At 27.4% G+C, this 22724-nt stretch overlaps 1 protein-coding gene across 1 annotated transcript in view; it reads right to left on the reverse strand.

Annotated features, from left to right (window-relative positions):
• LOC113384530 overlaps positions 1 to 22724 on the reverse strand; it is a gene marked incomplete at its 3' end in the record, with an annotated part of 79252 nt that overhangs the window by 20676 nt on the left and 35852 nt on the right. Inside the window, 6 exon segments of the mRNA XM_026622262.1 lie at positions 2507 to 2545; positions 4362 to 4542; positions 4840 to 5072; positions 7038 to 7208; positions 11051 to 11167; positions 12374 to 12532. Of these exon segments, the coding sequence (XP_026478047.1) occupies positions 2507 to 2545; positions 4362 to 4542; positions 4840 to 5072; positions 7038 to 7208; positions 11051 to 11167; positions 12374 to 12532 (900 nt within the window).

The following is a 22724-nucleotide window of genomic DNA, read 5'->3' on the forward strand; positions in this document are numbered from 1 at the left end:
GGTTTCCCTATTTTGAAAATGATAAGAGGAGAGACTCTTCAATATTTCAATTGGATATTCTTATACTGATAAATTCATTCTCAGATTTTGAAGCAATTTGTATAAATCAAATTTCATTACTCTGACGGTGTATAAAAAATAATTGTTCCAAGTTTCAAACATTATCCAATAGAATTAGGAGAAAGCAGCAAAATTGAACCAAAGCTATTAGATTTTGTATTAGTAAATTGTTTGGTAAAAATGTGGCAAACCAGATGGCTAAAAAATGTAACTTAAAGCAGAAAATTTGTAGGTGGCAACTTATGGTTTATTTCAATATACTGAACTTAGGTGGATATATGCGTAAATTGTGTATAAAGAGATGACGAGTAATCAATCATTTTAGGCACGAATTTTTGTTCTAGTTAATTTCTTAACTCGGCGTTGCATATTCAAAATCTTTAGGAAATCAAGTTTTTATCAACACTGTCCATGAGTTAATATATAAAAAAATGCCAAAATTGCGAAATACAAATATAAATTTCCGACTAAAATAATTTATAAACAATGTCAGAAAGCATATGGCATACTTTATAAATATTTAATTTTATTAGTTTTTTTTTCTTATAATTTCTTTTAGAAATTATATAAAAATGAATTTAGATGAAATTTCGCGAAAAGTTCTTTAATTTATGTATATTAAACAATAAATTAATCATTATGTGAATTGAATAATAAAATAGATAACTTTTTAATTATAGGTCAATTTGACCGCGCGTGGCAGGTATGGGTATACATGAATTGTAGGTAGGTTTAGTGTTAATATTAATCGAGGATTATTTTAACGTTTGAAATTTTGACTATATCTTAATATTTTTTATACAGTTGTTTAGTTTACGTTTTATAGCTTTCTGTACATTTACAAAATATTATTTATTTTTATATTAAGAATGAAACTCTTAAAAAATATGAGGATGGCGAGGATGTACAAAAGTGACTCATCATAGATATGTACTGTGTATAAACAAAATCAGTTGATAAAGAGTATACCTTCGGCTACAATTATTTATAAGCAGCTTTCTGAGCTCTAAAAGTTTGCCCGGCATAACATAAATCTTTACAACAACTTACCTGAACTCGGTGTTTTAGTGCATCATATACTTTGCGCTTCTTCTGTGCAGTTTTTTGGCAGATTTCTCGATGTTTCTGTATACGATCATTGGCAAAATTTCTTCCGCAAATTGAACAATTGACTAGTTCGCCACTGGCTAAAGCACTTGCTACCGCTTCAGAAGGAGCTGGCCGAGAACTCTGTCGAGATTGATGAAAATAATATTATTGTATAATTATAAAAAATAATATTGTAAAATTATATCTATATTGTAATATAGATCAAATATCGATTATACTTTCCAAATAAGATTATTAACTATTCGCTAAAACGCATCAATATTTTTAACTAGTCTGGGTTTCTCGAACTGTGAGTCCGCATAGGAAAAACTTAAATGTGTTAACGAATAAGATTTTTTATATGAATAACACTGCGTGACAAAAATAGTTTTACTATGTTCCAAAATTGCGTAGTGTGTTTACTTTAATATCCAAAATGATAAAGAAAATAATTTCAATACTGCCGTCATTTAGAAAAAACCTCATTATCAGAATCACCACGACGACTGTTTCTTCTGTGTGGTGATTATCAATGGAATAATTCAGAAATTAGAATCAAATGGTCATACCCCATGACCCCAATGGTCTTGGAACTACTAACGATCAGATGTACAACCTGTATCCATGTTAATTTTTTTTTTTTCTTTTTTTTCTTTTTTTTTAATTCACTTTATTGAATTACAATCTGTCTTTACCAAAAGGAAGACATTCAGTAATTTTGATGATATATGAAATATTAAACATTAGATCTAAAAGGTTACTACTGGAGTAAGCCTTTTCAATTTTGATATATTAGATTTAAATTTTGTGATTATATAGTAGCCATGTTAATGATGAACAACCTAGAACATCAACATCTTCCGCCTACTATGTATAAGATTAAGAGACCAACGACTAACCAAAAAAGAGAAGAAAGGATGACTTAAAGTGATATGTTCAATGATTCCCAAATTAGGCAACTCATAAAAAATCCACGGTTCGTAAAATCTATGAATAAGATCGAGAGGAAAACCAGGGAGTCAGGAGAGAAACAACTAAGACATCAGGAATTTGAAGAAATGATATCAAGGGAAATAGGACGTCCCCATGACTGATGACAAATGTTGGGTGCTTATGACAAAATCAGTGAGAAATTATCTACGCTCGAAAATTATATAAAAATACTTTTAAAGGCATAAAATAACATTTGGTTACTTATCATTGTAATTTGAGGCAAAACTATCACATTGGTATATCTCAAAAACTAAAGCTGTTTCAAAGATCTATTACTATTTTTGGAATCAGCATCCTCGAAGTACTTTCAAATCATTATAAGCCTTAACTTTAATTAATTAATTTATATTTATTATAGCCTTACCGTTGACGTCGCAGCCTTTGGACAAGGAGATTTCGGCACCTGTGGATGGAAATAAATATATTAGTCAACAAAATTATTATTAATTAATTTTGTATAATCTATTAATTTCAATCGTTTATATTTCATACATAAATACCTTATTTTGCACTTGTGGCATATTATTGTAATAAAATAAAATAAATATATAAAGTTATTGTAATAAAATAAAAAAATGAAGTTGACGGATAATGCGTTATGTATTGATAAATTTCATAATGTAGATTCAGATTTTAAATTTTACATTTTTTTGAGTTTTTAATATTTTTAACTTTTTTTTGTTACATATTTATTCACGGAATAAATATGTATTCTGTGACAGCTGTCATATTTTGTTGCAAAACAAAATTCCTGTCAGAACATTAATTAATATATTTTTTTTATTCATTATTTGAAACAACTGTTTGGAAAAACAACCAAAACTGAGCATTCATTGTAATATGGGGTAGAGCGGAGCTTTAAGGTCCATGGGTAAAAAGGTCCGCCACCAATATCACCAAAAACAAGCCAAGTTAGGAATTTTTTTTAGCAACAATATTTGAAAGTAGAAGGAAAAAGATGTATAGCCAACCATTATCTTGATTTTTACGACGTTACTATCGGGAGGTAGACGGAAATATTCAAAAATCCAAAGCGAAAGTATATTATTTCATTGTTAGTTTTAATTGGATTATTTCATTGTTAGTTTGATTGTGAGTACTGTTGTTTAGTTTAGGAGTCATTAATATAATTTTGAAGTATACATTATTTAATTTTTTTATATGACAGTTTTTTTTATATAAGCCTATAAAATCTTGCACGTGGATGGGGTAAAAAGACAACTGAACCTTTATCCTGGCAAAAGCGAAAACAATAAAAATTAGTAAATGAAACAGTAAATTAAGTTGAAGAAGCAATTTTGAGATAAATTAAGTAGTTTTTCAAACTCCACTGATAAATATTTCTGATGAAATATCAGATCAAGGTTATAGACAGTATTATCTCCGGTTAAGGTTATTTTGCATTGGTTGAATAATGTATCTATTATTCGTAAAATCCATTCAAAATTAAAAATAAGACATTGAAAGGGCCAGGTAACAATTTCTTTATAAACAGTAAAAATCACATTTCTACAATAATGAATTACCTGGGAATTTCACTAAACATCGTCAGATAGTTGTTGTGATATATTTGATTTGGTTCACAAAATATTTGCTCAAAATCAAATTAAACCTTTGTGCCCTACTATGAATTGCTATAATGTAATCCGAAGCAGAAATTTATTCGTAGCTGCTACTATATAAAGCCTATGAAAACTTTTAAAATGCAAACAAAACTGTAATGTATGATTCTATAATTGATAGGAAAAACATTTCATATAATCTTATACACTAGCATCAGAAAATTTAACTTGAACTTGCTTTAAAGAAAGTTTAAAAATGCAAAAAGCATTCAATACGCAACTAAGAAAATATTGCGGCTTACACAGGAGATATAAAAATTATTTTCAGTCTTTTGAGTACTAATTTTATAGCCTAATCAACTGTTTATTTCAATAATTCTAAACATCAACACAAACGACATAAAATACTTTTTTGTGAAATTGCAAAATGTATTAGCAAAAAACAAAAATTTACATGAATACAACGACAAACCTCTAAAAGAATCTTTTAAATATTTATAAACATTCAACTGTACCAAATTTTTTGTGAAAAATACAAATGTTCTGTACACAAATTGTATTTTTTAAACTATATAGTATAAACATATTTTTCGTAACTTAAATTTCAACAATGCAGAAATTAATATTACATATAAAGTAATTTTATTGGTCACTTACCTTAAGGGGCGATTGAGCAGGAGATTTGACAGTTCTATTTTCTTTGGCAGGTGATTTAGGAATGGTTTTCTTGACAACACTATTTTGTATTTGTGGCTTGGTAATACTTCTGGTCCTATCTGGAATAGTTTTCCGATTTACGTCACCTCCACCATTTGAAGAAAATTTAGGTGGCAGTCTGCTATAATAGAAAAACAAAAACAGATTATTTATATATAAAAATATTCGATAATTCATTTGTAGGATTTTGTAGATATCCTGAAATAGAGTAGGATGGAGTATAAAGGCCAAATTTGACTCTCACTTACTTCTACTCTACTTGTTTATGGTGGACCTTTATACCAGCTTCGGGTTTTCAGGCTTCGCTCTACCCTATATCAACATTTATATAAAAATAGAAGTGATCTAATGTTACTTTGTGCAACATTAAAAAAATTACCTCTTTTATCAATTTATTAATTACTTTCAATTTTCTCACCTATTGCTTGTCTTAACATGAGACAAAACTACAGGTTTTGTTTCAAGCTTTGAACCTGAGTTTCTCCTGGTTGAAGTTGTATAATCGGCCATATCTTCAAATTCTAAGCTGGTGTCTGGAAATTCTATGTCATCCAATGTTCCAGAGTCTTCAATGTGATTAGCATTCAATAAATTACTAAGTTCGAAATCTGGACGGATATTATTCGGTTGATTATAATCGATTTCGTTCGCCTGAAAAGTAGAAATAGGTAGTACATATATAAAATGTTTGTAATTGTTCATGTATTTTTTTTTCATAATTTTAGAAAATTTTTATATGTAATAACTTTTATGAAGGGTCCGCCATATAACTTTTTTTTATTGGTAGCAATTCAGAATTTTTTGACAGCAATTTATAAGTTAGGCAGCCATTTCAATGAAATTATTTTCGATTATTAACCAGAAGGATTGCACTTTCAAATAGAAAAGATGTAGATTGAGAAAATATTCAGTAGTTTATATATAGCATTTTCAAAAAAAAAAGTTATCTGACGGACCCTATATGAATTAGCAAAAATTTAGAACTATATAAAGAAACAGCAAATTGTCCAGAATATATATTCGGCGCACAAAATAATGTTTGAAAATCAATAGAAAGTTTAAATTGTTTTCAGAATAGTAATTCTAACTAAAGAAACAAGCTAAAAGTTTCATTATATTGATGCAACTTATTTATCATTTCATTTCAAGTGATAAACTATGAGTTGTCGATTTAATTTCATATATTATAGTTTTTTGTAACAAAATATTATTAATTTAATAATAGCAATTAACCAAAATATGAGTAAAAATATTACAGAAGATAGCCATTAAATATAAAAATAGTCATTGAATTTTATGAAAATAAATTTTATTTTTATGCTTTTGCTGTAATATGAACTTATTGTGGAAATACGGTCAAAATGGTTAAAATGAACAAAATTACACAGTGGCCTTATTTAAAACTTGGCTATTTTCAATAAGGTTTCCGCGAACTGTATAACATGAACAAAGCCATACTAACAATCATGTCAGATGTTGAGCGTCATTGTCACACACTTAAATTTGCTAAAATATTATTAAATACCTAAAATTTGTTAAGTAAAATAAGTGTATTGTAAAAGTATTGTAAATCTTATTAAAATACTTATTATTTTTAATTTATAAACTATAGTTATTTCTTATAAAATATGGATGAATAGAATTATAGAATAAACAAAATTTGCTGCAACTGTTATTCATTTTTAACTTCTCGTAGGGTAAGTTATAGTAATCGCAAAAAAAATCGAAAATGAAAATGTTTATATATCTTTACGTTTCAGAGGTTTCTGAATATTTTGGCATACCTTAAAAAAAATGGATGTATGTGTGTGTTGTGCGTGTATGTATGTGTGTGCGGATGCAAATTTTCGTGGACAATTTCGGGAACACAGATGAAGCAATTTCAATAATTCAAAAAAAAACATTCGATTCGTATTGATAAGGAGACGTGCTGATTAGTTTTTGGCGAAGGCAGGTCTAGCCATTCCGAAGATATGGGGCAAACAGTGCCAAAAACGGTACCTCGGTTTTTAAGAGAACGGAGCGTCCGATTTGAATAATTCAAAAAACATTTTACTTTCTTTAAAAAAAAAAATGCCATTTGGCGGTCAAAAATGATCATTAGACATATGCACATCAAATTATCAGATATTTTATAGAGATTTTAACAATAAGTATGAATTTTGTTTACATTCCTATGGGTTCCTCCGTACCAATGTTTATCCGTAAGACAGCGACGCGGCGCTTACGCGCTTTATATTTTGTTTCTATGCAGTAAAAGCAGTACGATTGCTTTGAAAAAAAGTTCAGATCTTCCAAAATATGTCAAAATAAAAAAAAACATTTTTTTTTCAAAAAAAAAAAAAAAAAATTAAAAAAAAAAAAATTTTTTAATTTTTTTTCTAATTTTGTTTTTCAAAAAAAAAGTAATTTATAGTCCAATTTATAGTTTCTCAAAAATCTTATTTTTTCGAAGTAAATTTTTTTCAAAAATGTTAATCGTTTTTAAAAAAATAATAATTTTTGGTACGGGAAGTTGCAGCAATTTGCCTTAAGGCACGATGCCTTAATTGCCTTGAGACAGAATTCCACTTTAAATTAGTTAATTTTTTTTTTTCAGAAATATCAGTAACTTACTAGTTCATCGTAGCTTTTGTTGAGTTTAGCATTGTATCCGTTTCTTCTGTCGGCATAACCGTTTGTTGCAATTGCCTGCCTCAAAACCTTCGTAGATGTTTTACTGGTAATTGGATTTGTAGTTTGTTGCTGTGTTCGCAGCCGAGTAGAACTTGTAGATTTTTGTGGTAGCTGAAGAAATCATAAAAATCATATTTTATTTATTTTTTATAGTTTTTAAATTATTAAAGGAAAATCATAATGATTATGACTTGTTTTGCCAGTTTGACAAGATTGACAGTCAGAATTTGAAACATGGTTTATGCTGAGAATTATGAAAGAGTTATCTATGAAATACCTATTACAGAACACAAGCGATAAAATTTTGAATTCTTGAAAATATTATAAAAATGATAAATAATTTTTTGGTGTATATTTAGTAACTAGCGCAAGTATTTTGTTTCATATTTCTTGACAGATTTACAAATGTAATAATTTTTACATTTTCTTATGAAGAAATTAAAAAATATATTGATCTTGTAATACGCAATGTTGAATATTTTAGGTTTGCAGTAATATTAACTTCATTCTCAATAAATTCAATGTTGCATAATTTTTAAATGCTAATGCCAAAGATGACAGCAAACTTTTAAGAAGTAGCATTTAAACTAAGATAATTCAAAAATTAACCAGAAAATTTAAAATAATTTTTAGGTAGAAGGCAAATAATGTAGATGTTTTATTGCATTTAACATTAATTCTAACCACATGAGAAGATTTTTTTAATTTTTTTTATTTCTCAAGATGCAATTACAATCTGTTTTATAATACAAAAAACATTTAGTAGTCATGAATGACAATATGTAAAGTTAAGACCAGTGGTATCCCTTGCATCAGAAGATAAACGGCCAGTGGTATCACAATGTTCATAATAAAAGTATTTTTTTAGTTCTTTCGTTTTTTTTTTGGTTTTGAGCTCTTTTAGTTATTTTGTGATACCTAAATATAATTAGTAGGTGCACGTAATTTAATTGTTTTATAAGATGTATTGTAATTTTTAAGTTAGATCCAACAGTTTTTTATATAACCTCTCTAAAAACTTACATATGTGTGGGATAAAAAAAGGCAACCTTTATTTCCTAATAAACTAAACTTCATAGATATTTCTGAATTATTTTTTTCGAAAATCTGTCATCTGTCATTTTTGCAACATAGACAAGGTAAAAGGGACAACCATGAAACAAACAGATCAAATGTCTTGTTTTTACTTTTGGAATTGTTTTATAATATGTATTGTAATTTTTAAGTTAAATTCAACACTTTGCTATAACCTCTTTAAAGCCTACATATGAGCGTGATAAAAAAGACAACCTAAACCTTTATTTTGTCAAAAGTGTCAGCAATAAGAAAATTGTAAATAAAGAAGTAAATTAAGTTAAAAAAGAGCTATTTCGCAAGTAGAGTTATTCCAACTCTACTGGTGAATATTTCTGACAAAATATCATATCATTATTAGTGTTATTTTTGTAAAGGATACGCCCATAAAATTGTATTTTGCATTGGTTGTATAATGTAACTCTAATTCCGTATTATTCCCCTAAAACTTAAAAATAAGACATTGGAACTTTTTGTCCCCTGGCTGCCCCTTCTTACCCCACCTATGAAACAAATGATCAATTTTAGAGAAATAGTAGAAAAAACACTGATACGTGTTATGTACGAACGATATAGTCACTGAGCTTCTTGAGACACCAACTTCAGGAAGACTGAAGAAAAAGCTGTCCGAAGATAATATGCAAGAACCTTAGAACCTTAGAACTACCACAACCTTTTATGAACAGAACAGTAGAATCACTTATTGAAGTGATTCTCTAAATATGAATGTAATATTTATCCGATAAATTTATAGGTGTGTTTGAAAGTGTGCGAGTGAATGACATAAGCCAAATAGCTCATAGAATTGTCATGTATTCTGATTGCTAAAAATAAAATTAAAAATGTATTGTGACATTGTTTATTTGGATTAGATAGTATAATTAGTGAAAGTAAAATAGGACTTTTGTACCCTGCTCCACTCAATATATTTTAGCAATCAATCTAAAGAAATTAATAAGTATTGTTATTTGCATAAACAAAAAATATTAAGCCAAAAGAAGAAAAACAAATTATAATTCATCGGAAATGCTGATTATGAGGTAATAATGAATCTTACTCTAAATCTTTCACCGGTATTCCTTTGTGTGACGAAAAAAATCAATTCCAATTATTGACGTACGCAAAGGTGCTGCCCGATTGGCCATCCATCATTCGTATCAGGCGTATAAATCATAAATTATGAAAGGTAATAATGACTGTGACCTATCAGCTTAGTACTGTACTACGTTGCGAATAATATTTTCATAAAAGCTATATTGACACAGCTTATATAATATATTACAAGATATTTTAAGTTAGAAATAACAAGCAACACCAAAATTTAATTAAGATATAACTTAGTACATTAATAAAAGGTGAACCTCCGGGTTTTTCTTCTAAAATTCTATGTTATTTGTCAATGTCTTTCTATTTAGACAGATTGCAATTTATAAAAAAAATAAAAAGAAATAACAAGCGATTGAAGGCTCGAAAACACACAAATTAAAACAAACAGTTAAAAGATGCACGCGTTTCCTTCTAGAAACGAACATTGTTCGGACGTATTTTCGTTTTATTATATTGGCCATGAAGGTGACAAGCTTCAGTGCATTAAGCTTTACACGAAATAACCGCTGGTAGAGAGGGTAGCGGAGTGTTTTAATTGAACTAATTGTTCACTTCTAAAACTAAAGTCCGCCTAACAACATGTATAACCAATAAATAACCAATAAATATATCTTCTTTCATTATAGCTTAGTAACAAATCAGTGATTGCAATTAGAACTACAACAAATACATAATATGCAAACTAATAAGTGTTTAATACAGTCCCCAGCTACAAGGGTAAAATTATAACCCAACAACCTGAGTATCGAAGGAGAGTTTAAAAACTACGTAACACAGATCGTTACATTTTAGTGGTACAAGACATTTTGGCATTATAGCAAATTATTAAAAATTTTATGCCCAAAAATTTTTAACATTTATATTAAAGAATAGAATTTATAAACGGTAAATGTTGTTTAGCCATAAAGAATAATTCTGAGTGAATGTGAATATGAATGTGGAAGTATGTTGAATGTAAGTGAGAGAAACAGCGAACGCAAATTATATGAATGGTTTATCCACTGCAAAACATACCGCATATAAATGTTCTTGGGCTGTTTTACCACTTTGTTTTTATGACCGAAACTAATTATATTTGTGAAAGCTGTTGTGCACCATTATATGTAGATTATACTGTTTATTATACGACAAAGAAATATTCAAAGTTGAATAATAAATAAAATTGATTAAAGTTTGTTTTTATTGTTTCACTTCCACATTCAACTACGAAATAACAGCCAGTGACATGAGATACATTTTTAGCAAAAATTGCCGGTCAACAAAGTGTTAATAGTCATTGCAAATGCCAGCCTAATCAAAAACTGATTTCGTGATCAGCCTAATCAAAAGCTGATATTGAAATAGCACATTTCGAGCTTACAGGTTTTGATATTATTATTACGTTATTTTATTAATTTTTGAATCACAAAGCAAAATCCGAAAATTCATTTTTGAATTATCATGTAGCCATGCTATAACATTCCTAACGAATCAAGTAAGATTTAAAACTCTATGCATAAATCTACAGCTTTGCCATAGATTTGTATAAAAAACTGTTGTATATCAAGATTTTAATATAACACTCTAATCTTTAACTGATTTAATATTTTTTTGGTAAATTGGGTGTGTGCACATCGATTAATACTTGTAAAATGGGAGAATTCTGCGAATATAATAATATCCTCTTCTCTTGAAGTTAAATGAAAACAAAAGCAGTTAAGAGAGCAATTTTTCAGATTTACAACGTGAAGTACCTAAATATCAGTAATTTTCAACTACAATAAATAACCTACCTTATATGCATATTCTGCTTTTGCAGGTGGAGCCGGTCTAGTCTTTAGAGGTTGTAATGGAAAACTTTTATCTATTCCAGTAGCAACTCTTCTTCGTTCGTCGAACATTTGTCGGACCTGAAATATAAAGAAACAATGTATTTAATTCATAACATTAAAAAATAATTAATTTATTCATTGAAAAAAAATACTTCAAGAATAGGGTGGGGTGGACACAAAAGTCGAAGTTTATTTCCATAAATTATTGTTTAAAACAAATGAACTACCTATCAAACACCTATCGAACTATGTTCAGTACAATTCATAGATATTTCCTTATTATAAAAATATGCTCGAACAATTTTCGAAAATCTGTCATCAGTCCCTTTTTCCAGCATAGACAGGGTAAAAGGGGAAAGCCGTGGAACAAACAGAATCAAGGTCTCGTTTTTACTTTGAAATGATTTTACGAAGTAACAGCTACATTATTCAACCAATGCAAAATACCAATATCATGGACACATTTTTTACGAAGATCACATTGTATATGACCTTAATATGGAACTTCATCAGAAGCATTTATCAGCAGAGTTTTGAACTTTGTAAAATCAGAACTTTTGTAAAATTGCTATTCTTCATATAATTTAAATCTTTATTCCTAATTTAATTATTTTGTACACTGTAAAGATTTGGTTGAACCTTTTTGGAAAATGGAAAATGATACAAGACCGTTTATTTCTTTAGAATTAAGGTACTAGCTAGCTACACATCTTATGCCTTCTACTTTAAAATAGTATCATTAAAATTGCTATACTTGGCTTAAATTTTATATAGATATGAGCAATAAATAAAATTGCATAACGCCGAAGCTATTTATTAAGTCAAAAATAAAAACTATACCATATCTTAAAATAAATATTAACTAAAAAGTACTTGGTTTTTCATAAGTTTAAAATATTTTCAAATAGAATGATTAAATTTAACTTTTTCCTTTCAATGCTCTTTAAATGTATCTTTTTTGAGCAATGTTAAAAGTCTGATGGAGTTTCAAATTAAAATTACACGTACAATTTCTTTATATATGCAATTCAAATATATAATTAAACAATAAAATAAATATATATTCGTTAATTTTAACATTATATGGATATTTTAACTTAATATTTAGATTTAAATTATAGCAATTATGTTATATTTTAATTATATATTAAAACATGAATTGTATAGATTTAATATGCGATTCATTTTGAATAAGCTGGAATTGATTTTTTTTCATTTCATATAACAGTTTTTAAAAACAACTAAAATTATAATTATATCTTAATTAAAATATGTAAAATTTACCTTTCCGGCAGTTATGGTCCCAGGCAGGGAAGCACCATTTGATAACGAACCAGCGCTGCGTCTCTCCTGGACCATTGTTCTGGACAAACCATCCAAATTTTGAGTTTCTTGTAAAAGGCGCTGTTCTCTCGCTGCAGATTGCCTTTGTTGAAACACAGCCTGCGATAGAAATAATTATTAGTAACTTCCATTTCCATTAATTAATTAATTTATTAGTATTATATTATATATTTATTTTTTAGCAGTTAGTACTGTATTTGGGCCGGAGGCTGGTGTCGATGGAGTTATGCACTAGTAAAAAACAGATATATAGATAGTTTTTTTCAAAAATTGAATAATTACTATCGCTATGTACATACATATTTAATTATATATTGTTATAATATCTTTGTGACCATATGCGTGATTGTATCAAGATAAAAATTAGCCTTCTATAGACCCGCATTGAAATTGCGTTTAAACTGAAAAATTGTGATTAATGGTTTTATATTTATACTGATATACTAAAAATTGTATAAGGACACAAAGTTAATATAAAAATTATTACACATACAAATCTATTTTTTATATCAGTTATACAAAGATTTAAATTATATCAATTTACTGTATGTGTATTTAACATAAAATTCCAAATATGCATGTATATAATATAATATTTATACGTACACTTTGTGAATGTACTTTTGTGTGCACTTTTTTTTTACTTTGTATGTTTACCGTGTTAATTACTTTTTTAATATCCCTAATATTTTACAGATTTGTTGTTCTTTGATTAGTTATTAATAGCCTTTCATTTTAATTATTGGTTAATTAAATATCTAATACTTTTACCATATAGGCTTTTGTATTTATATATTTATATTTTAGTTTTCATTTCTTTAAATACACACGCTAAATATATATTTGTATATATATATATATATATATATATATAAAGATTAATTAATATGATTACACAATTAATTTTCATTTTATCATAATTCGGCAAAATAAAAGATAATATTTCGGAAACAATTTATTATTTCTGCCCAATATGGTTTTATAAAAGATACCGCCAGAAATTCGGTTATTCATTGCTATAAAACAAATATAGGCTCGCGTGGGACTAATTGATTATAACCAATAATTATTTATGGGCATATTACATTTTAATCATATATGTATAGAATTAGAAATGTGTTTCTTTGTTTTTTATTCATATTTAGAGACACGTGGACAGAAGGACACGATTTTTGGTATCAGTACTTCATTGTATAAGACTAGTAAAATTTGCAAATTTCCAAATCAAAATTTATGAATTTATTCTGCCGCATAACAGACCAATGTTATGGCAAAGCTATGTTATGAAAAACTTTTCATACTAATTCATTCTAAATATTGACAAAAGCCATGTGGTTGCTTTGTAGTCAAAAGTTTTTCTCAGGTTGTTAGATGGGAAATCTAACCTAGAAATCCCACAAATGTCAAAAAAACGATTTTTGATAACGGGGTCTTTCTGACTCAGCTTCATAACATGAGTGACATTGAAGTTTATGTGTAAAACGCCTGAACGTACGGCAAATACATGTCATTTTGAAAGAATTCAGTATGAACCAATAGCATAATGTGTGAAAATTGGTCTATTGTGCGGCAGAATCGACCCATTAATTTGAATTGTTATTTCCGAGATGTTGGTGGATTTTTTTGGAATATTAGATACATTTTTATATTATATAAAATACACTAATATATTACGCTTCCAAACCAAACATTAAACAAACTGAATGTCCATAAATTTATTGACGCATGTATGCTCGTTTTCTTTCATACGTTTTATTCTATTAGCCAAAAATAAAATGTTTCAATGCAATATTAATCAAAATAAATAAAATACACCAACACCAATATTATAAATATACTTCATTTAATATTGATTTTGAAATAGCAAAACCCTTAGAACTAGACAGAGAACAAAGCTTTCATTATGCATAAATTGAATAGAATTTGCACTTTTTTCCTAACCTTCTTTCCGCAAGTTTTTAACGATATATCAATAAATCCATTAAAAAATGCAATGTTTATTTTTTTACGTTTAAACAAATTTATAAAATTATAGATGTTAAATTATTTTTAAGTAAACCAGATATTTAAAAGTTTATAGATTAATATAGAGTCTATATTATAGACATTAATATAGATTGTTTCACATTTCAGAGTTATAATGTAATTTTGTACCATCTGTGACTGTACCTGACTGAAAGACACCTAAATGAATACCGCTTACTACTGATAAAATGTGAATCAAAGCTATTTATAAATTTTCCAAGCTTTTCACTACAAATCGATTATTTACATTGCACGATATCAATTCTAAATTTAAACAAAACCTCGAATGAATGAATAACTTATATAAATGTCTATAATTAAAATAGAAAGATCGACCTGTCCCCTTGCTCTGGTGAGAGCAGCTTGCAAACTACGGCTGGCCCACGAGTCACCCAGGCTGACACCAGAAATATCAAGGCCACCAGGCCAAGAACTTCCAAGGCTGTTACCATACATTGTTCATTAATTTTCACCAAACAATTAACTCAAGTTCACTTCAATATGCACTACATTTCAATTTATTTAAAACTTATAATTTAAGATTTAGTATGCTTTCCAAAATTGAAACAATGCATAATATTATATATGAATCCTGAAAATAATTAAAATATTGAATTTTATTAACGCATTTCCAATTCAATTCGTTCATTCTAATACGCATCAATTATTAAATAGTTTATTTTATATTTTTATATAACGGTTTGATCTTGTTTTTAAGATTGAAAACATTTTGTGAGGTAACTGCTTAATTTATTTCTATAGAATCTTTACATCACTCAATATAATTACAATACAAGCATTTTGTTTAAAATTCCATTTTATTTAAATGACATTTCAATGGAAATGTTCTTTATGTTGTATTATATTTTATTCATATATTTACTGGTAATAAATTCATTTCAATTGTTCAGAAATTGAAATTAATGATAAAATTTAAATGATTCTTGTGAGAAAGGATAATTCAATATACACAATCAATAAAATTCAGAATTACATTACTATAGACACCAAATTGAAGTAAATGAGAGGAATTATAAAAAAAAATCATAATTCATAAAAATATCGTAATATACTACCAATATAGATAGAAACTATAAATAGGAGAATGCTTCTGAGTTTCATGCTCATTCATTTAAAAAAAATTCTTGAAGAATTAACCATTTGTTTTATTTGTAATAACAATAGTCTTAAACAATCATTAATATTTGTAAAACATTAATATTTGAACAAAAGTGCAAACATAAGAATCTCGGAATAAACGAAATATAAAATGAAGAAAAATGATGTAGTACTTTGTCAATATTATATTATCTATATAATTAAAAATTATCTGAGAAACAAATAACATCAAATAATGTAAATAATAAAAGTCAATTGTAAAGCAAATAGGGAAATAATATGAAGCCACAATTGATAAATATAAATATGTTATGAATAAATAAGAAATTGTTGAAAAAAATTATCAAAAAATAATGCTAATGAAATATGATACATATTTCATTTTAATATTAATAAAACGTATAAATGAATTCAGTTGATAACAGATAATTGAATGAAATATTGAATTAATATATTCAGACTTTTAAAAATAATTTTAGTGAAACTGAATATAAAATATATTCGACTAGCGACTTTGGCATAAGAGTCCAAAATTTGAATTAACAATAACTTCGGCAAATAGGTTTATTCGATATCAATCAAAATATTTATAAGATATCTCCATAGTTATAGAAATTAAGAACAAAAAGATCAAACTCGTGGCAATGAAACAATATTCATTCACAAAGGTAGTTTTACGAAATAAACAATGATACTTGATTTTTCTATGCTAAAATGATTGATATTTTTTTAATAAAGAATCGAAAGTGCGAATTTTTAAATGCCCAAAATGTCTTACGAAATACAAAATTTTTTACTATTGACAGAAATTTTGAAAATTAACAGATATTATTGTAACATAAATTTCTTTTTCAATTTTGCCCTGGAGATGTCCATTGTTAAAAAATATAGAACGCTAAAGCTTTTAGTTTGCTCTATTGTGCAAATATTAATATTTCACAAATATTGATGGTAGTTTAAGACAATTGTTATTGCAAATAAAACAAATGGTTATTAATTCAAAAATTTCTTTAAATGAATGAATATAAATCGTAAAAGTGTTGGTATTATTTCTTTATTCGTGGTATATTATTATAAATTATGATCGCCATCATGAAATTTATAATTTTAACTATGATTTAGCTCTTTAAACTTTTGATAAAATAATGTGAAGATGACAAGTTTTTTGTAATAAATGCTAAGAATGCACGAATCAATACAAAAACAAACAAAAATTTGATTACCAAAATTAAAAAAAAGTATTATTAATCGAACATTTTGTTCATTGCAATTTGAATAAAGCAAATAACAAAATAATACAAATAACAATGAAACCAAAATATTGATAATAAATCACTAATAAGTATTAGGTCTACCAGGGATCTTTGGATCGAATTCTGTCATTGACTCATAATTAATGAGAAAAAAATATGTGTAGTTAATTTGAAATTAAATGAAAATTGTATTTGTTAAGTAAAAATTGAATAAAAATTAAGAAAAATAAGAATTAGAAACAATTCGAAAAGCAAAGTTGTATTAGGAGTAAGAAAAAAAATCAGAATTTGCTGAGATTAAAAAGAAGAATGAAGAAGAAAAATTGGAATGAAGATTGAAGTTGAATAGAATTGGAAATTTGATAGAAAACAGCAAAAATTGAAGAAATTAAGAAGAAGAAGTAGAATATAGTATATGATATATACAGATTGAATATAATATAAAAATTGGTATAGAATGTAAATAAATAAAAATATTTTAGGTGGCTGAATGCTCAGAGTTAGCGAGGGCAAATAAAAAATTAAAGTATTAGGTCTACCGGAAAGACCTGTCCTAAATTATTACATAATTTTTGCCACGTTTATTTCATGTTTATTCAATGCATGTTTGGCTCTATATATTTATAGCTTAATTCACTATTGACGCAGAAAATAAATTATAATAAAGTTGATTCACATTAGTCTTAAGTGTAAAATGATAGAATAACCGAACTGACGAAGTTCCTTTACGCCACTGTATTTTATACGAATTTTAACAAAAAAAAAAAACTAGAGAAGCATGTGAAAATTTATTGAAGTATTTGATAAAGGTACAGTATTTAATGGTACTCGCAAAATATGGAACAAAAAATGAACAGAATTTCGACTGTTTTGTTCCGAGCGAGCATCTTTGATAGATGACGATGTTCTTAAGGTGATCTTGGAGCAAGATTTTTTACTGGTAACATCGCTGATTAGTCCAGTCATTATAGTAAGTTTACCTCGGAATTCAAGATACCCAGCTGTAAGTCTATAAATACTTGTATATTGTCACTAAAAAGTAGCCTCAAAACCTACATATGGTAGGTACACCCTACCATATGTAGGTTTTGAGGCTACTTTTTAGTGACAATATACAAGTATTTACAGACTTACAACTGGGTATCTCGAATTCCGAGATTCTTACCTAATTTAAGCTTAAATGACTGGACTAGATCGCAGAAAGACTTAATTCAGCTCAACAAATAATTTCTGACCATACTTGGAAGATAGAATTAGTAAGAAAGTATTCAAGATGCGTGCCACATAAAATATGTAAGAAAATTTTGGGTAATCGAGTTGTTATTTGAACATTTTTCCTTGCTCGACACAAAACCGAGCCTTTTTTAAATCGTATGATAACTAGGGTTGAAAAGTGGATTACATACAATCTCTGATCATCACATATTTTGAATCTACAAAATCTTTTGACGAGCAAAACATTCAAAAATGAAGAAGATATCAAACGAACACTGGTTCAATTCTTCGCATCTAAAGTAAAACGTTTTTTAAAAATAGGATTAACAAATTGCTCTAACTTTGACAAGTGATCCTTAATAAAATTGGCAATAACATAATTCAATAAGCTAATTGCTAATTTGATAATTATTTGATAACTGTCTCAAAGATAAAGAAAAAATTGTTTGATTCCACAAACAGATGAAACTGTTTTCGTACAGTAACCCTAATTACAAAATATAATACATAACGCTTGGAGAAAAGAACAAATCACTTTTAAAACTAACTTTTTGAATACATTTTTTTAATTACTATATTTGTTACAACTGCTAAATAAATTTAAATAAAAAGAGTACAAAATAAAGGATAAAACTTGATTTTACTGTAATTAATTCAATTAAGATAATTTATTTTCTGTAATTATTAAATTAAATCCTGTATCCGTAATATAAATATGAATATAAATGTCCGTAGTATGATGATTTAATATAAAATAAAAGCAAATAATAATAATAATAAAATTAATAAATAAAATAAATGGAGTTTCTGAATAATAAAAATAATACTAGAAAAACAAAGTGAAATAAAAACAATAAGTGACAGATTTTTTTTTAATTACAATACTTATTACAACTGTTAAATAATTTAACATCTAGTAATAATATTAAATAACAAATTTAAATAAATAGGAGTACAAAGGATAAAACTTACATTAAAATGGTATACGTAGTATGATGATTTCATATAAAATAAAAGCAAATAATAAAAATAAAATTAATAAATAAAATAAATAATATTTCTGAATAATAAAATAATACTAGAAAAACAATAAAGTGGAATTAAAACAATAAGTGACAGATAATAATAAATATAACAAAATAACAATATTAGAAATAATAAGATAATAATATAATATAATAATAATAATAATAATAATAATAATAATAATAATATCAATGTTAGCCTTTACAAATGGCTATTCATGATATAATTGAATTTTTCCGTTTTAACACGTATGTATATGTTATATTTCATATTAGGAAAATACTAAAGTTCGCATTTCAACTACAAATTATTCAAAATTTCAATATCCAAATATAAATATAATTCATTCACTAAACGCTAGTAAAATATATAATGAATTGCCAAACGATGTTACGATGACCAATGATGACAACAAATTTAAAAGAAAAATAAAGAAATATAAGGAAATTGAAGATTGAATAGATATTTTAATTATAATAAATATTATATTGTAGTATAATGAAATAAACAAATGATATGTATATATAAAATAAGAAAATTGTTTCATAATCTCTCATACCAGATACCCCTGTCTGACTGAGATATGAAAATAATATATAAATAAATAAATAAATAAAAAAAAATCCTACGAACTTATTGAGTGATGTATCAGATACCTAAACAACAAAATTTGATATATTATCAATTAATAACACAACACGACAAATCACCAAAAATCATATAAGTACAGTACAAAAGCACAAATATCAATCAAAAAATTTAAACCAATTCATAAAATCTAGGTAATGTTTACACAAAAATATTAAGTTCACCGAATGATGAAATGAACAAATCCAGGCCAAAAAGATAATCTGTCTGTTATTAAGGGTAGCACAATAGGTCACCGGGCACGCGAGGTTTGTTCGTTTAACCACTTAATCGAAGGGACAGGCGCGCGTCTACTGGTACTAGACTGATAAAACGATGGACATGTTTTACTTGATTTGCTCATATGGATAATGCACCGTTAGCGAACGACCCTGACTGTGCCTGTATGGGAGTGTGTGTGATTCGAAACGGCGCGTAAGTGAACGTTTTTACGGGGAAACTCTGAAATGACTAATAGTTTCCAGAGGTTTCGAACCATTGAAATGGAAATATACTGAACAAAACAAGTGATGGTGCATGACATAGTGGCAAAGTGCTGGAACTTCCCGTGCCGTGATTCAAAAGTTTTTAAATTTCTTGAAAATGGAAAAAATAGTTTTTGAATTTTAAAATTTTTGAAAAAAAATGGACTTTTTTTAAAAATTTGTTTTTGAAGTGAAACTTCTTTAGGCGCGACTAAGATGTAAGATAAGAAACGAATGGCAATGATTCGTCATTTGCTCTCGATGATATCATTTCTATAAGTGTCGATTGTGATTAGCCGTCGCGAATGTGAATAGAATTCTGTCGTTGTATGCGTACCGATATCAACAAGGAAATTGCATAAATAAATAAACATTTTAAAGTTACATTGTAGTACAAATTTTTATTTAATGAAAAATTGCTGAATCAGAAGTATATTTTCCCCTGGCCCCCGTAAATAATTATAATGAAAATAATAAAACAAATGCAGCAAGTTTATTTAACTAATTTCTATCTTTTTCGTAGCTTCTATAAATCTTTGAAATTATTAAAATGGAAAACATTTTTTACGCAAGATAAATATTACAGCTATTCAAAGAATGAGATTATATCGCCAGCGAAAAAGTAAAAAAAAATACAAGCAGTCAATAAATTTATATCGATTTTAATGACGTGAAGTTCTTCAAACACAATTATTACATGATGAGTGAAGTTGCGAGAACAATATCTGTTTGGGCGTTGTTCAATATAATCCACTGTGTGAACGAATATTTTAGAATTTATTAATCAGCAATTCCTTCGTTTCTCTAATGCTAATTACAATGACAAACCGATTACGTCGTATTTGAAGTATGACTTTAATTACATTATTATTTTTAAATATTATACATATTTTTATTGCTTTTATAAATATATAATTTATAATTTATCATTATATAAATATGTATAATGGTTGACACTAATAAATGCGTGCATCATGAGCGTTACAATATAATAACTAATACACATTAATCAAAATTGTTATATGTATTTATTTTTACTTAAATGCCATCTTGTACAGTAGCAAATAAGTTTTACTTCAATCGCGAGTGAACCTTTCGCGCACTCTTTTTTTTTAATTCATAAATTTCTCTGAAAATTTAGTTTTTTTCGATATCGAAATATGTGAGCGCCGCGTTCTAATAAACATGATAAATCTTGGTACGGAACCCATAGATGTGTAAACAAAATTTGCAATTATTATTAAAATCTCTATATCCTTTAATTTGATGTACGTATGTCTAATGATCTTTTTTGATCACCAAATTGCATTTTTGTTTTACTTTTTTCATTGGATCTCCGAAACCGCTCGACCTGCCTTCAAATTTCATTTTGCCAATAGAAGTTAAATGTTTTTTGATATAATGAAATCGGACACTCCGTTCTCTCAAAAACTGAATTACCATTTTTGCCTCATATCTTCAAAACGGCTGGACCTGCCTTAGCCAAAAACAAATCACCACGACTCCTTGACAATAGGAATTGAATATTTTTTTAAATCATTCAAATCGGTTGATCCGTGTTCTCGAAATCTTCGGCAAAAAATTGTATCCACACAAAAACACAGACAAGCATCCACTTTTTTCAAATATATGCCAAAATAATCAGAAGGTTTTGAAACGTAAAGATATATAAAAATTTTCATTTTTGATTATTTTTGCGATTACTATAACCTATCCGTAAAATAGCCGTAAAATAGACTAATGTTATGGCAAGGCTATGTTACGTAGTGTTTTGCATACAAAATGATACTAAAAACTGTCAAAATGCTATGCGGTTGCTGTGCGATCAGGAGTTTTACACATAAAATGCAACTTCACTCATATGATGTTAAGACACATTAGAATGATGCAGTTATTGTAGGATTCTTTTCTGACGTTTGTGCGTTCTCTAAGTTGGGTTTTCTATCTAAAACGCCTGACAACACAGCAACCACATAGCATTTTGACAGTTTTTAGTACCATTTTATATGAGAAATGCTACGAAACATAGCCTTGTCATAACATGGGTCCATTTTACGGCAGAATCGGCCGCAATATGTTGCAAATTGTTGTATCACTACAATTGGAAACTAAATAAAAGCGGGTTTCAGCTTAGATGGTTTCAATTAAATTTTTTAAATAAGAATTTGTGGTAAACAATTTTATGAATGGCATCAGGCCTTATGATGTATATCAAAAGCTAATAAATAATAAAAAAAAAATTAAATTTTTAGGTTTGCTGATGTAGTCCGAATGTAAAATACCTTTTGTTATTGGATGATAGGTTATTTAGCTGTTAATCTGTAATAAAGATTTTTTGGTCAGTTGTGCAGTTTTTGTTTGGTGTTCGTTGAAAGATGGAAAATTAAATAAAAAATGTTTATCAAATGTTTGCTTATTTATTTTTGCTAACAATAAAATAAAAATGCATCTGAACCTCACAAAAAGTCATGAGATGTTTATGGTGATAAAGCCTTAAAAAACGGCAGTTTCGCAAGTGGTTTGCTAAGTTTCGTTTTGCCA

This window comes from Ctenocephalides felis, unplaced genomic scaffold (assembly GCF_003426905.1).
Source record: "Ctenocephalides felis isolate EL2017-DRISC unplaced genomic scaffold, ASM342690v1 CF-g0.4_SCAFFOLD_03571, whole genome shotgun sequence".
In the NCBI taxonomy this organism is placed as follows: Eukaryota; Metazoa; Arthropoda; class Insecta; order Siphonaptera; family Pulicidae; genus Ctenocephalides; species Ctenocephalides felis.